Source organism: Myotis lucifugus, unplaced genomic scaffold (genome assembly GCF_000147115.1).
Source record: "Myotis lucifugus unplaced genomic scaffold, Myoluc2.0 scaffold_378, whole genome shotgun sequence".
Classification (NCBI taxonomy): Eukaryota; Metazoa; Chordata; class Mammalia; order Chiroptera; family Vespertilionidae; genus Myotis; species Myotis lucifugus.
The window spans coordinates 855,406-871,032 of record NW_005871426.1 but is presented as its reverse complement, the minus strand read 5'-3'; the positions used below and the strand labels follow the sequence as shown (position 1 = coordinate 871,032).

Below are 15,627 nucleotides of genomic sequence, written 5' to 3'. Positions count from 1 at the left end.
AAATGTTGGAGATTAACCCTTATCGGTGATAAAATTGGCGAATATGTTCTCCAATGCAGTGGGCTTCTTGTTGTTTTGTGATGTTTTCTTTGCTGTGCAGAAGCTTTTATTATGATGTAGTCCCATTTGTTTATTTTCTCTTTAGTTTCCCAATGCCTAGGAGCTGTATTGGTGAAGAAATTGCTTCGGCATATGTCTGAGATTTTGTTGCTTTTGGATTCTTCTAGTATTTTTATGGTTTCCCATCTTACATTTAAGTCCTTTATCCATTTTGAGTTTATTTTTGTGTATGGTGTAAGTTGGTGATCTAGTTTCATTTTTCTGCATGTATCTGTCCAATTTTCCCAATACCATTTATTGAAGAGACTCCATTGCATGTTCTTAGCTCCTTTGTCAAATATTAATTGAGCATATTGGTTCGGGTCAATTTCTGGGCTCTCTATTCTATTCCATTGATCTATATGTCTGTTCTTGTGCCAGTACCAGGCAGTTCTGAGAACAGTGGCTTTGTAATACAGCTTGATATCTGGTATTGAGATCCCACCTACTTTGTTCTTCTTTCTCAGGATCGTTGCAGCTATTCGGGGTCTTTTTTTATTCCAGATGAATTTTTGGAGAGTTCATTCTAGGTCTGTGAAATATGCCGTTGGTATTTTAATGGGAAGTGTGTTGAATTTATAGATTGCTTTGGGTAGTATGGACATTTTAATGTTGATTCTACCAATCCATGAACATGGTATGTTCTTCCATCTGTTTATGTCTTCCTCTATCTCTTTTTTCAACGTCCTGTAGTTTTCTGAGTAGAGGTCTTTTACCTGTTTAGTTAGGTTTATTCCTAGCATCTTAATTTTTTTGGTGTGATGGTAAATGGGATGGCTTTTTTAGTCTCTCTTTCTGTAAGTTCACTATTGGTGTATAGAAATGTCATAGATTTCTTGGTGTTGATTTTGTATCCTGCTACATTGCCGAATTCATTTATTAAGTCTAATAGTTTTTTTATGGAGTCTTTAGGGTTTTTTTATGTACAATATCATGTCATCTGCGAATAAGGACAGTTTTACTTCTTCTTTTCCAATTTGGATGCCTTTTATTTCTTCTTCTTGTCTAATCGCAATGGCTAATACTTCCAGTACTATGTCGAACAGGAGTGGTGAAAGTGAGCATCCCTGTCTTGTTCCTGTTCTTAAGGGAAATGGTTTTAGTTTTTGTCCATTGAGTATGATGTTGGCTGTGGGTTTGTCACATATGGCTTTTATTATGTTGAGACATGATCCTTCTACTCCCACCTTGCTGAGAGTTTTTATCAAAAATAGGTGTTGGATTTTGTCAAATGCTTTTTCTGCCTCAATTGATATGACTATGTGGTTTTTTTCTCTCAATTTGTTTATGTGATGTATCACGTTTATTGATTTGCGGATATTGTGCCATCCTTGCATCCCTGGGATAAATCCTACTTGGTCATGGTGTATGATCTTTCTGATGTACTGCTGGATCCAATTTGCTAGGATTTTGTTGAGGATTTTTGCATCTATGTTCATGAGGGATATTGGCCTGTAATTCTCTTTCATTGTGTTGTCTTTATCTGGTTTTGGTATGAGGGTGATGCTGGCTTCATAGGATGAGCTTGGAAGTGTCCCTTCCTCTTGAATTTTTTGAAGTAGTCTGAGGAGGATAGGTTTTAGTTCTTCCTTGAATGTTTGGTAAAACTCCCCTGTGAAGCCGTCTGGCCCTGGGCTTTTGTTTGCTGCAAGCTTTTTGATGACTGCTTCAATTTCTTTCATAGTTATTGGCCTATTGAGATTTGTAGATTCTTCCTGATTGAGCTTTGGAATGTTGTATTTTTCTAGGAATATGTCCATTTCCTCCAGTTGTCTAGTTTGTTGGAGTAGAGTTGTTCATAGTATTTTTTAACAATCATTTGTATTTCTGTGGAGTCTGTTGTTATTTCGCCTCTATCATTTCTGATTTTGTTTATTTGGGTCCTCTCTCTTTGTTTCTTGTTAAGCCTGGCTAGAGGTTCATCAATCTTGTGTATCCTTTCAAAGAACCAGCTCTTGGTTTCATTGATCTTATGTATTGTTTTTTGGTCTCTATGTCATTTATTTCTGCTCTAATCTTTATTATCTCCTTCCTTCTGCTCACTCTGGGCTTTTCTTGTTGCTCTCTTTCTAATTCTTTGAGTTGTAGAGTTAGATGATTTACTACCATTTTTTCTTGTTTTTTGAGGTAGGCCTGTAGAGCTATAAACGTCCCTCTCAGGACTGCTTTCATTGTGTCCCATAGGTTTTGGATTGTTGTGTTTTCATTGTCATTAGTTTCCAGGATGTTTTTAATTTCTTCTTTGATCTAATTGGTAACCTAATCAATATTTAATAACCTGCTATTCAGCTTCCAAGTGTTTGAGTATTTTGGGTTGTTTTTATTGTAGTTTATTTCTAATATTATGCCATTGTGGTCTAAGATGCTTGGTATGATTTCAATCTTCTTGAATTTGGGGCGACTTTGCTTGTTACCCAATATGTGATCTATTTTTGAAAATGTCCCATGTGCACTTGAGTAGAACGTATATTCTGTGGCTTTGGGGTGAAGTGTTCTGAAGATGTCAATTAAGTCCATCTGATCTAGTGAGTCATTTAGGATTGCTGTTTCTTTGCTGATTTTTTGTCTAGAGGATTTATCCAGTGATGTCAGTGGTGTATTAAAGTCCCCTACTATGATTGTATTGTCGATCTCTCCCTTGATATCTTCCAGAAGTTTTCTTATGTATTTGGGTTCTCCTGCATTGGGTGCATGTATGTTTATCAGAGTTATAGCCTCTTGTTGTATCGATCCCTTTAGTATTATGAAGTGGCCTTCCTTATCTTTTGTCATGGCCTTCACTTTGATGTCTATTTTGTCTGATATAAGTATTGCTACCCCAGCTTTTTTTTCATTTCCATTTGCCTGAAAGATATTTTTCCATCCCTTCACCTTCAGTCTGTGTGAATCCCTTGTTCTGAGGTGGGTCTCTTGTAGACAGTAAATGTATGGGTCATGTTTTTTTCATCCATTCAGCCACTCGCTGTCTTTTGATTGGAGCATTTAGTCCATTTACGTTTAAAGTTATTATTGAAAGGTACTTGTTTGTAGCCATTTTTATTTTTTTGAGCCTGTGTTCCTTCTTACCTTTTTCTTTTTTCTTTTTACAGCATTCTCTTTAGCATAGAAATGGAATTTCTAGGTCAAAGGTTCTATGCAATTAAAGGCTTGTTAAATTTTATCAAATTACTCTTTACTTGTGTATTAGCTAACATTAAAATTTAAATGGTGGAACTGAATTTCCAAATAGTAAGATGATATTTTTTAAGAAGCCACATTAACCCTTCTGGAACACAGTGGAGTATTAATTAATAAATGACAAGAAATCACGTGGAGTTGAGGTATGAAGCTCTGGGAATGTTTTTGGATACTAGAGGCCCGGTGCACAAAATTCATGCACAGATAGGGTCCCTAGGCCTGGCTGGTGATCAGGGCCAATCTTTGGGGTGACCGGCAGGGCGATTCAGGGGCCCCCCCTGGCACCCACCTTGGCTGGCCTGGAGCCTGCGGGCTGGGGGTAGCTCCTGCGTTGAATGTCTGCCCCCTGGTGGTCAGTGTGCATCATAGCAACCAGTCGTTCCACCCTTTATTCTGCTGTTCGGTCAATTTGCATATTAGGTTTTTATTATATAGGATTGCTTGTACATATTAAGTCAGCAACAGATTATTGCAAAATCATAATTACCAAAATATTTATGGGTTGTGGAATTTTTGAACCTTTGAACTATGTCTTATTCTGAACATAGAAAGTATATGTAGTGGTGAAGAGCACAGAGTTCAGGTCTTCTGCCTCCTGTGAGCAAAATAACTCTGGAGAAAAAGAGATCAGAATATGTGATCCTTTTGAATCTCAAGTATTGCATTGGTAAATTGAGACCAATAACCCTACTTTTAAAGGTTGTAAAATTAAGTGCTCAATAAATGGTATCTGTTGTTGTTTTTATTCTTCTGTAACAATTTTATAAAGATAAGCATGATTAAATATTTATCTTTTGGAGTAAATGGCAGTGGGGCATTTTCTGTATAAAAATAGAAAACACATAAACTCTATGTAGTATCTCATGACTCAAAGGTTACCACTTTTCTGATGAATAAACAGAAACATCTCTTCATATAAATAGCAGGATTCTTTGTTTTGTTTTCTAACCCTATGCCAAAATAATTGGATAGTATAAGGATAAGACTTTACCAATTCTGACTTGCTCATTATCCTGGCACATGACTATTTAGGGTGCAAATTTGGATCTTAGATCATCCAAATTAATTAACTCTTGACCTAGTTGACACCCAAGGTCTTGACCTAGTTGACAAAGTCAGTATAGATTCTTGTTCTCCACAATTTCCTACTTCCTGATCGTCTAAGGATGATGATAATAGATAGAAGATAGATAGATGATAGATAGATAGATAAGTTGGGATGTTATACTCATAGTTCTAAGCTTAATCTTTTTGATATCTTGAAAGTTCTAAGAGATAAATAACTTTGGATTTAAATACAGAGTCCAAATTTTCTAGAAATTGAAGAGAAAGGAAGTCATTGGGATTCTGAACAAGACATCTGGTAACACAATAGCAGTTGCCATGGTCAGATGTTCCACCTTTCCTTTTGTAGATGGTGAGAGTGGTGGTGTGTTTGAAGGGCCATGGTGCCGTCTCAGAGTTTCAGACACTGACAGAGAGACTCTACAACTGTTGTGCTGGGCTTCTTTGCTAAGTTGAGCAGGTGTGTTGCCACCAGTTGCTGCAAGCTGGTGCTTTGTCTTATTATTATTTTTTAGTTACTTTGAAAATATTTTTGGTGACATATTCAGAAACTCATTATTTTAGAGGAATATTGGAATGTTCCACATCATAGTGGTGCTCAAAAAGATAAGGATGTAACCTCATTTACAAGATGTGAGTTGAAAACCCAGCTCTATAAACTTATGGGCATCTAGTTTGAGATGTTGAGATCTTTTGTTTCACTGACCTGTATTTAAATCCAAAGTTATTTATCTCTTAGAACTTTCAAGATATCAAAAAGAATTAAGCTTAGAACTATGTGTATAACATCCCAACTTATCTCTATCTATCTATCTATCTATCTATCTATCTATCTATCTATCTATCATCTATCTATCTATCTATCTTCTATCTATTATCTATCTATCTTATCATCATCGTCATCTCTATGTGTGCAGGAAAAACTTGATGGATAAAGCTACAAGCAAACCTTTTTGTGAGAAGGGGATATACTTTCACCTTTACCTTTATACTTTTTAAAAATATATATGTTTTTATTGATTTTAGAAAGAGAGGGAGAGAGAAACATCAATCGACTGCCTCCTGTATGCCCCCTACTGGGGATCAAGCTCGCAACCCTGGCATGTGCCCTGACCAGGAATTAAACTGTCAACCTTTCGGTACATGGGAGGAAGCTCAACCAACTGAGCCACACCAGCCAGGGCTCTACCTTCATACTTTAATATTTGAATTTTTACAGTGAGTATGTTTCACATTTCTATTTAAAAAAAATACATTATTAAAGAATTAAGTAAAAAGATCTTTACTATTTGAATATTTTATTTCTTGGAACTAGAAAAAGTCTCAATTATTTTTTTTTCTTTTTTGCTTATTAAAAATGTATAGCTCAGCCCTAACCGGTTTGGCTCAGCGGATAGAGCGTCGGCCTGCGGACTCAAGGGTCCCAGGTTCGATTCCGGTCAAGGGCATGTACCCTGGTTGCGGGCATACACCCAGTAGGGGGTGTGCAGGAGGCAGCTGATCGATGTTTCTTATCGATGTTTCTAACTCTCTATCCCTCTCCCTTCCTCTCTGTAAAAAAAATCAATAAAATATATTTTTAAAAAATGTATAGCCCAGCCGGTTGCTCAGCAGTTGAGCATCCACTCAGGAACCAAGAGGTCACCGGTTCTATTCCTGGTCAGGGCACATGCTGGAACTGTGGGCTCGATCTCCAGTAGGGGGCTTGCAGGAAGCAGCTGATCAGTAATGTTCCCCTTTCATCGAAGTTTCTATCTCTCTATCACTCTCCCTTCCTCTCTATCTAAAAATCAGTAGAAACATATATTTTAAAAAATGTATAAAACCAATCAGTTGAATATTGTAAAAAAAAAAAACTTCAATAATTTGATTCTTTGAATCCCTATTTAATATAATCTCTTAGGTAAGATATAAAACTGATTTATGTGGTTGGTGGTTTTTTTCTCTTTTTCCAAATTTTCTATAGTAAGCAATATTACTTTTAAAATAAAGAGTATTTAAGGTAGGCAAATCTTTATTATTTCAATTCTTGTTTATGTTGACGTTGATATATTGTGGTTTTAGAGGATTTTTCTCCACAATATTTATTGTTCTTTTGTTCTAACTGGGAAGGAAAAAGTCAGAGTAGAAGCTATATAAAGCTATTTTGTGAGATGGTTATTATTTTAATGGTATTATTCAAAACTGCTAAAAATACACACAATAGGTCTTAAGGAAAATGCAAACTGCTGGAATATGCTTCTTTTAGTAGCACATTTTTCTTTCCCAAAGTCAAAGGCCTTTGACTCTTGAGTGTGCTTCCAGGGGTGTGTTACCTCCCTCCTTTTTCTCCCCAAGCTTCCTAATTTCATTTTTAGATTGTGTAATTGTATTTGTCCTTTGTGTACACATAAATAGACTATTTTAAAATAAATTTTGTTTGGTAGCTGATTAGTTTTAAGAGGTCACAGGTCTTGTAATATTTCTGGAAATTAGGAAATTAGTTAAGAGATCATGCTTCTTTGACTAGATTCATCCTCAACTTGGAAATAGCTTAGCTTTCACCCCCTCCAACCTTCTGCAAAGTGTTTTGAAGACTTTGGTTTGAGGGAATAAAATCTGAAAATTGGAGGTTTATTTTTCTTTAAAAATATAAACCAAGTATTATTATTTTCCAGACAATTATGAGCTAACATTTAAGGGTTTTGGTTACAGTTCCTTTGCTGCTGATTAGGTATTCCTGGGTGGTGATTAGTGAATGTACAAATGCAATCATTTGGTAGGGCTTAATCACTCATATGAGAGGGAAGAAGTTACCCAGAAAGTGAAACTGAAGCTTGTATAGCTCCCATTAACCTTATTTTTTTTAATAGAAAAAAAGAGAAGAAAAAATGTTGACTAAATTATGAATATTGAGCCATGTAAGATAAATTGTGGTTTAAAAGAAAGAGAGAACATTGGGAAATATATGAACATATTGCTATACTATTTATTTTATTTATTACATTGTCTGTGGTACAAGTAGCTTATGAATAATTGGCCCTTACATACCAGGACAGATGAGAGAGAGAGAGAGAGAGAGAGAGAGAGAGAGAGAGAGAGAGAGAGAGAACAGAGTGCTATTAAACAAGTGCCTCTCCTTTCTTTGTACTGGATGACTGAGCACCCACAATTATAGCATGGGCAAGGGGGAGGAAGTATTTTTTCCCAGGTTTAGTACTTTACTCAAGGCTGAGAAGAAGAGAGATATATGACTATACCTTTTATTCTTTATTTTTTTATTTTTTAAAATTCTTTATTGTTTAAAGTATTACATATAGTATTACATATGTCTCCTTTTCCCCCCATTGACCTCTCCCCAGCCAATCCCCCTCCCCGCACATGCCCTCACCCCCCTAGTGTCTGTGTCCATTGGTTATGCTTATATGCATGCATACAAGTCCTTTGGTTGATCTCTTACCCTCCTCCCCCCTCCTCTGCCTTCCCTCTGAAGTTTGACGGTCTGTTCGATGCTTCTCTGTCTCTGGATCTATTTTTGTTCACCACTTTATGTGTTCATTATATTCCACAAATGAGTGAGATCATGTGATATTTTTCTTTCTCCAACTGGCTTATTTCGCTTAGCATAATGCTCTCTAGGCCCATCCATGCTGTTGCAAATGTAAGAGTTCTTTCTTTTTTACTACAGCAGCATAATATTCCATTGTGTAGATGTACCACTGTTTTTTAATCCACTTATCTGCTGATGGGCACTTAGGCTGTTTCCAAATCTTAGCTATGGTAAATTGTGCTGCTATGAACATAGGGGTGTATATGTCATTTCTGATTGGTGTTTCTGGTTTCTTGGGATATATAATGGAGTTCCATTTTTAATTTTTTGAGGAAACTCCATACTGTTTTCCACAGTGGCTGCACCAGTCTGCATTCTCACCAGTAGTGCACGAGGATTCCTTTTTCTGCACATCCTCACTAGCACTTGTCATTTGTTGATTTGTTGATGATAGCGATTCTGACAGGTGTGAGATGGTACCTCCTTGTTATGATTTGCATCTCTCGGATGGTTAGTGACTTTGAGCATGTTTTCATATGTCTCTTGGGTTTCTGAATGTCCTCTTTTGAAAAGTGTCTATTTAGGTCCTTTGCCCATTTTTTGACTGGATTGTTTATCTTCCTTTTTTAAAGATGCATGAGTCCCCTATAAATTTTGGAGATTAGGCCCTTATTGGATATAACATTGGCAAATATGTTCTCCCATGTAGTAGACTTTTTGTTATTTTGTTGATGGTTTCTTTTGCTGTGCAGAAGGTTTTTATTTTGATGTAGTCCCATTTGTTTATTTTCTCCTTAGTTTCCATTGTCCTTGGAGCTATATCGGTAAAGATATTGCTACAACATATGTCTGACATTTTGCTGCCTATGGATTCTTCTAATATTCTTATGGTTTCCCATCTTACGTTTAAGTCCTTTATCCATTTTGAGTTTATTTTTGTGTATGGTGTAAGTTTGGTGGTCTAGTTTCATTTTCTTGCATGTTTCTGTCCAATATTCCCAACACCATTTATTGAAGAGACTGTCTTGACTTCATTGTATGTTCTTGCTTCCTTTGTCAAATATTAATTGAGCATAATGGCTTGGGTCGATTTCTGGGTTCTCTGTTCGGTTCCATTGGTCTATATGTCTGTTCTTGTGCCAGTACCAGGCAGTTCTGAGAATAGTGGCTTTGTAATATAGCTTGATATCTGGTATTGTGATCCCTTCAACTTTGTTCTTCTTTCTTAAAAATTGCTTCAGCTACTCAGGGTCTTTTTTTTATTCCATATAAATTTTTGGAGAGTTTGTTCTAGGTCTGTGAAATATGCCGTTGGTATTTTTATAGGTCGTCTGAAGCTAGGGGAGAGTGGAATGCATTGTATTTGGGCAAAAGAGTTTTTTGCTTTTATTTTTGAGTTTTTGGCGAGATGGGTTATAGGGCCTGAATCCTGAGTGAGGCCTGGGAAGTGGGTTTGAGCAACTTGGAATAATGATGAGCTAGGAATGTCTGTATGGGGAAGCCAACTGGCTGCTCAGGGCAAGCACCATAGTGTGCAGTGACTCTGTTAGGTTCAGGGGTTGTTCTTCTCATGTGGCGTTCAGAAGTTCAGCTTTAGAGGCTTCTCCAGAAGACCAGCTTCTACTTGGGGATTATTTTATATTAATCAAATCCACAATTGCTAATGTACATTTTACCCTTGAACAACACGGGTTTGAACTAGATCCTTTTATATAAGTGAACTTTATTCAATAAATATTATAACTATTTTCTTTTCCTTATGATTTTCTTTTTCTTTTATTTCTTTTTAAAAAATTGATTTCAGAGAGGAAGGGAGAAGGAGAGAGAGAGATAGAAACAAATGATGAGAGAGAATCATTGATCAGCTGCCTCTTGCACACCTCCTGCTGGGGATCGAGCCCACGACTTGGGCATGTGCCCTTGACCGGAATCGAACCCGGGACCCTTCAGTCCGCAGGCTGATGCTCTATCCATTGAACCAAACCAGCTAAGGCCTTATGATTTTCTTTTCTTTTTTTTTTTATTGCTTAAAGTATTACAAAGAGTATTAAATAGGTCTCCTTTTTTTTTCTCCCCTTGACATTCCCCCAGGCTCCCCTACCCACCAGTGTCTTATGTCCATTGGTTATGCTTATATGCATGCATACAAGTCCTTCGGTTGATCTCTTACCACCCCCACCCCCCAACCCTCCCCAGCCTTCCCGCTGTAGTTTGACAGTCTGTTCGATGCTGCTCTGCGTCTGCATCTATTTTTGCTCATCAGTTTATAATGGTCTTTATTATCTATAAATGAGTGAGATCATGTGGTATTTTTCTTTCATTGACTGGCTTATTTCACTTAGCATAATGCTCTCCAGTCCCATCCATGCTGTTGCAAATGGTAAGAATTCCTTCTTTTTTACAGCAGCATAGTATTCCATCGTGTAGATGTACCACAGGTTTCTAATCCATTCATCTGCTGAAGGGACTTATGCTGTTTCCAAATCTTAGCTATGGTGAATTGTGCTGCTATGAACATGGGGATGCATATATCCTTTCTGATTGGTGTTTCTGGTTTCTTGGGATATATTCCTAGAAGTGGGATCACTGGGTCAAATGGGAGTTCCATTTTTAACTGTTTGAGGAAACTCCATACTGTCTTCCATAGTGGCTGCACCAGTCTGCATTCCCAACAGCAGTGCACGAGTGTTGCCTTTTCTCCCCATCCTCTCCAGCACTTGTCATTTGTTGATTTGTTGATGATAGCCATTCTGACAGGTGTGAGATGATACCTCATTGTTGTTTTGATTTACATCTCTTGGATAATTAGTGACTTTGAGCATGTTTTCATATGTCTCTTGGATTTCTGAATGTCCTCTTTTGAAAAGTGTCTATTTAGGTCCTTTGCCCATTTTTTGATTGGATTGTTTATCTTCCTTTTGTTAAGTTGTATGAGTTTCCTATAAATGTTGGAGATTAAACCCTTATCGGTGATAACATTGGCGAATATGTTCTCCGATGCAGTGGGCTTTCTTGTTGTTTTGTTGATGGTTTCTTTTGCTGTGCAGAAGGTTTTTATTTTGATGTAGTCCCATTTGTTTATTTTCTCTTTAGTTTCCAATGCCCTAGGAGCTGTATCGGTGAAGAAATTGCTTCGGCATATGTCTGAGATTTTGTTGCCTTTGGATTCCTCTAGTATTTTTATGATTTCCCGTCTTACATTTAAGTTCTTTATCCATTTTGAGTTTATTTTTGTGTATGGTGTAAGTTGGTGATCTAGTTTCATTTTTCTTGCATGTATCTGTCCAATATTCCCAGCACCATTTATTGAAGAGACTGTCTTGACTCCATTGTATGTTCTTGCCTCCTTTGTCAAATATTAATTGAGCATATTGGTTCGGGTCAATTTCTGGGCTCTCTATTCTATTCCATTGATCTATATGTCTGTTTTTGTGCCGGTACCAGGCAGTTCTGAGAACAGTGGCTTTGTAATACAGCTTGATATCTGGTATTGAGATCCCACCTACTTTGTTCTTCTTTCTCAGGATTGCTGCAGCTATTCGCGGTCTTTTTTTATTCCAGATGAATTTTTGGAGAGTTTGTTCTAGGTCTGTGAAATATGCTGTTGGTATTTTAATGGGAAGTGTGTTGAATTTATAGATTGCTTTGGGTAGTATGGACATTTTAATGTTGATTCTACCAATCCATGAACATGGTATGTTCTTCATCTGTTTATGTCTTCCTCTATCTCTTTTTTCAACATCCTGTAGTTTTCTGAGTAGAGGTCTTTTACCTGTTTAGTTAGGTTTATTCCTAGCATCTTAATTTTTTTGGTGTGATGGTAAATGGGATGGCTTTTTTAGTCTCTCTTTCTGTAAGTTCACTATTGGTATATACAAATGCCATAGATTTCTTGGTGTTGATTTTGTAACCTGCTACATTGCCGAATTCATTTATTAAGTCTAATAGTTTTTTGATGGAGTCTTTAGGGTTTTTTTTATGTACAATATCATGTCATCTGTGAATAAGGACAGTTTTACTTCTTCTTTTCCAATTTGGATGCCTTTTATTTCTTCTTCTTGTCTAATCGCAATGGCTAATACTTCCAGTACTATGTCGAACAGGAGTGGTGAAAGTGGGCATCCCTGTCTTGTTCCTGTTCTTAAGGGAAATGGTTTTAGTTTTTGTCCATTGAGTATGATGTTGGCTGTGGGTTTGTCATATACGGCTTTTATTATGTTGAGACATGATCCTTCTACTCCCACCTTGCTGAGAGTTTTTATCAAAAATAGGTATTGGATTTTGTCAAATGCTTTTTCTGCATCAATTGATATGACTATGTGGTTTTTTTTCTCTCAATTTGTTTATGTGATGTATCACGTTTATTGATTTGCGGATATTGTGCCATCCTTGCATCCCTGGGATAAATCCTACTTGGTCATGGTGTATGATCTTTCTGATGTACTGCTGGATCCAATTTGCTAGGATTTTGTTGAGGATTTTGGCATCTATGTTCATGAGGGATATTGGCCTGTAATTCTCTTTCATTGTGTTGTTTTTGTCTGGTTTTGGTATGAGGGTGATGCTGGCTTCATAGAATGAGCTTGGAAGTGTCCCTTCCTCTTGAATTTTTTGGAATAGTCTGAGGAGGATAGGTTTTAGTTCTTCCTTGAATGTTTGGTAAAACTCCCCTGTGAAGCCATCTGGCCCTGGGCTTTTGTTTGCTGCAAGCTTTTTGATGACTGCTTCAATTTCTTCCATAGTTATTGGCCTATTGAGGTTTTTAGATTCTTCCTGATTGAGCTTGGAATGTTGTATTTTTCTAGGAATATGTCCATTTCCTCCAGTTGTCTAGTTTGTTGGAGTAGAGTTGTTTATAGTATTTTTTAACAATCATTTGTATTTCTGTGGGGTCTGTTGTTATTTCACCTCTATCATTTCTGATTTTGTTTATTTGGGTCCTCTCTCTTTGCTTCTTGTTGAGCCTGGCTAGAGGTTCATCAATCTTGTGTATCCTTTCAAAGAACCAGCTCTTGGTTTCATTGATCTTATGTATTGTTTTTTTGGTCTCTATGTCATTTATTTCTGCTCTGATCTTTATTATCTCCTTCCTTCTGCTCATTCTGGGCTTTTCTTGTTGTTCTAGATCCCATTTCTTGATGGCTGGAATGCCAACGGCCCAACATGGTGGGATGGAGAGATTATTGCAGCCATCTTTGGAAAATACAGTTCGCCACAAGCACCTTGGCCCCAAAATGCAGTTTTTCATTAATAAAAGTAGTAAAGTTATTAAAATACAATTTCTCCTCATGAATTTTCATAAAGCAGTTTTCATTTTGAATGAAAATGAAAAGATCAGCCTGTAAATGTTTCTTGAATTGTGTTTGAAATCTCTTGCTCACCATTGTTTTATTGGACTGAATAGCTCGCTCTATCTATCTATCTATCTATCTATCTATCTATCTATCTATCTATTATATATCCCTTTCAAAACAAAGCCAACTGACCAAGATAAATGTAGCAACAGTTCATATGCTTCTGTAGTAAGAGTTTTAGGGTGTGTGTGATGTGTCCATACACATCAGCACCGTGGGGAGAGCATAGAAAGGGAAGAGTAATTGGGAGGAGAGAAGGACATCAGTGGCACAGGCTGGCTCAGGTTGGAGGGATGTGTTCACTGCAGGAAAGAGCTCTGAAGATTTTGATGGCTGAGAGGGAACTAAGGTCAAGGGCAGAAGCATTTTGAAGTGAAGGGCAGGAGTACATATAGCATCACTTGGGTAAGATCATCAAATGTGAATGCTAACATTCTGGCCCAACTTGCTTTAGACTGTCTCTCTCCATTGCGACGAGTAAGACCGATGAGTTATTCTTTTTGATAGTCTCTAGCTTCTTATTACTGGATAATAGAAATTGGGATTTTTTTAAAAGTGTGAAGCAGTTCCATGGGGGATTTGCCGACAGAATTGTTTTCACAAAGTTTCAGGAAGGCATGCTGCAAATCTTAATTTTTTAAACTGATTTTTTTTTTGGCTTGATACACTAGTATATTTAATATTCAAGTTTTGTGATTCTTACATGAGAGCTATTGTTGTCCTAAACTCATTATTTTGTTGAGAAAAATTTAAAAAATAAGATAGCAGAAAAATTATAATTCTAAGCCACCACTTGGTTAAAAAGATGTCATCTGTGTTTGATCGTAGGAGTACTGCAATACGGTCCAGCTGGACTCTGGGATAGATTACCGGAAAAGGGTGCTTCCTGCTGCAGGAAAGCTCTACTACCTGTAAGTTCGTTCTTGTTTAGATTTTAATTTGTAAGTTTGCTATCTAATAATTAATCAGGAAAGGATGAGAAAAATGAGCAGGTTAGAACGGGAAAGGCTAGTTATTAGAACGGGAAAGGCTAGTTTTGAAGCCTGTGATTTTTAAAATACAAAATGTTATAATATTAACTTCTTTAAACTGTTTTTTGCCATCCACATTTGCATGATTTATCACGTGTGATTAGATGAAACCCTAATTAGTTTTTTGGGGAGGAGTGATGACAGATGGTTAGGAAGTAATGAGTATCCTCTTATAAGACACTCTAGTATTAAGAGAATATCTTTATTGTGCTAAAGTAATTAATTATTTGTGGACATCTTCTGCCAAATGTGCCATTTCCATTCCCTGAAAATTGTTGTTTTATTTTGTCAGACAACCTGTTTGTATTTATCATTGTTGATTGACTTCCATACATAACTTTGTAAAACATATATACACAAGTATGACTTGTGCATATTATGCTGAAAAACAAATATAGTTTGTTTTAAAATGTTATTTGTGAGAACCTGAAAAGGGAAAGGCGCTTTACAAATGCTAACTGTTGTTTCGTGTATGCCGTCAGTGTTAGTTAGGCACATTGTGGGTTCCCAGTAAATAAATCTGTTTAAGGCAGCGACATTCAACCTTTTTCATCTCATGGCACACGTACACTAATTACTAACATTCTGCGGCACATCACAAAATATGTTATTTTTTACTGATCTGACAAAAAAAGATATAATTTTTTTTCATTCACAGCAGGCGACCATTATTGTGTTGGCTGTTGTTACTTCTTTTTACTTGACAATCTAAGGCAGTGGTCGGCAAACTCATTAGTCACCAGAGCCAAATATCAACAGTACAACGATTGAAATTTCTTTTGAGAGCCAAATTTTTTAAACTTAAACTATATAGGTAGGTACATTGTTATTAACTTAATTAGGGTACTCCTAAGGCTTAGGAAGAGCCACACTCAAGGGGCCAAAGAGCCGCATGTGGCTCGCGAGCCGCTGTTTGCCGACCACAGATCTAAGGGAAAAGAGATTGGTACCCCTGACTAAATAGTCAGGTACTGCATGTTTTAAAATTCTTGTGGCACACTAGTGTGCCATGGCACATGGTTGAAAATCGCTGGTTAAGGGCTAATTGTGACTTAACTCAAAGGCATGTTTATGCTAATTTAAATTTTGATGACAATGTGCATATGAGAGGCTCAGAAAGTTCTCATCTCTGCCACCTTGTAAGTAGAAGCACTTTACTGTTTTTGAAGTAGAAATTAGCTAGAAAAATCACATAATTAAAATTGCATACTTTACAGTGTACCAAGGGAACTATTTCAGTTTATTATTCAGATTCTGATGATTATTTATAGGAGGTTCTTCATCTGCCCTTAAGTACTTTGTCTTTAAAGTACATTATAATTTTTAAAAACTCTTATAGCACTTTTTTCTGCTTTAACTTAGACTCCCTCCC

General features: G+C 36.8%; 1 protein-coding gene across 1 annotated transcript in view; it reads left to right on the top strand.

Moving 5' to 3' along the window:
• AFG1L (AFG1 like ATPase) overlaps positions 1 to 15,627 on the top strand; it is a 154,857-nt gene that overhangs the window by 79,526 nt on the left and 59,704 nt on the right. The window contains exon 8 of the mRNA XM_006101697.3: positions 14,053 to 14,135. Coding sequence (XP_006101759.1) covers positions 14,053 to 14,135 — 83 coding nt within the window. The remainder of the gene's footprint in view (positions 1 to 14,052; positions 14,136 to 15,627) is intronic.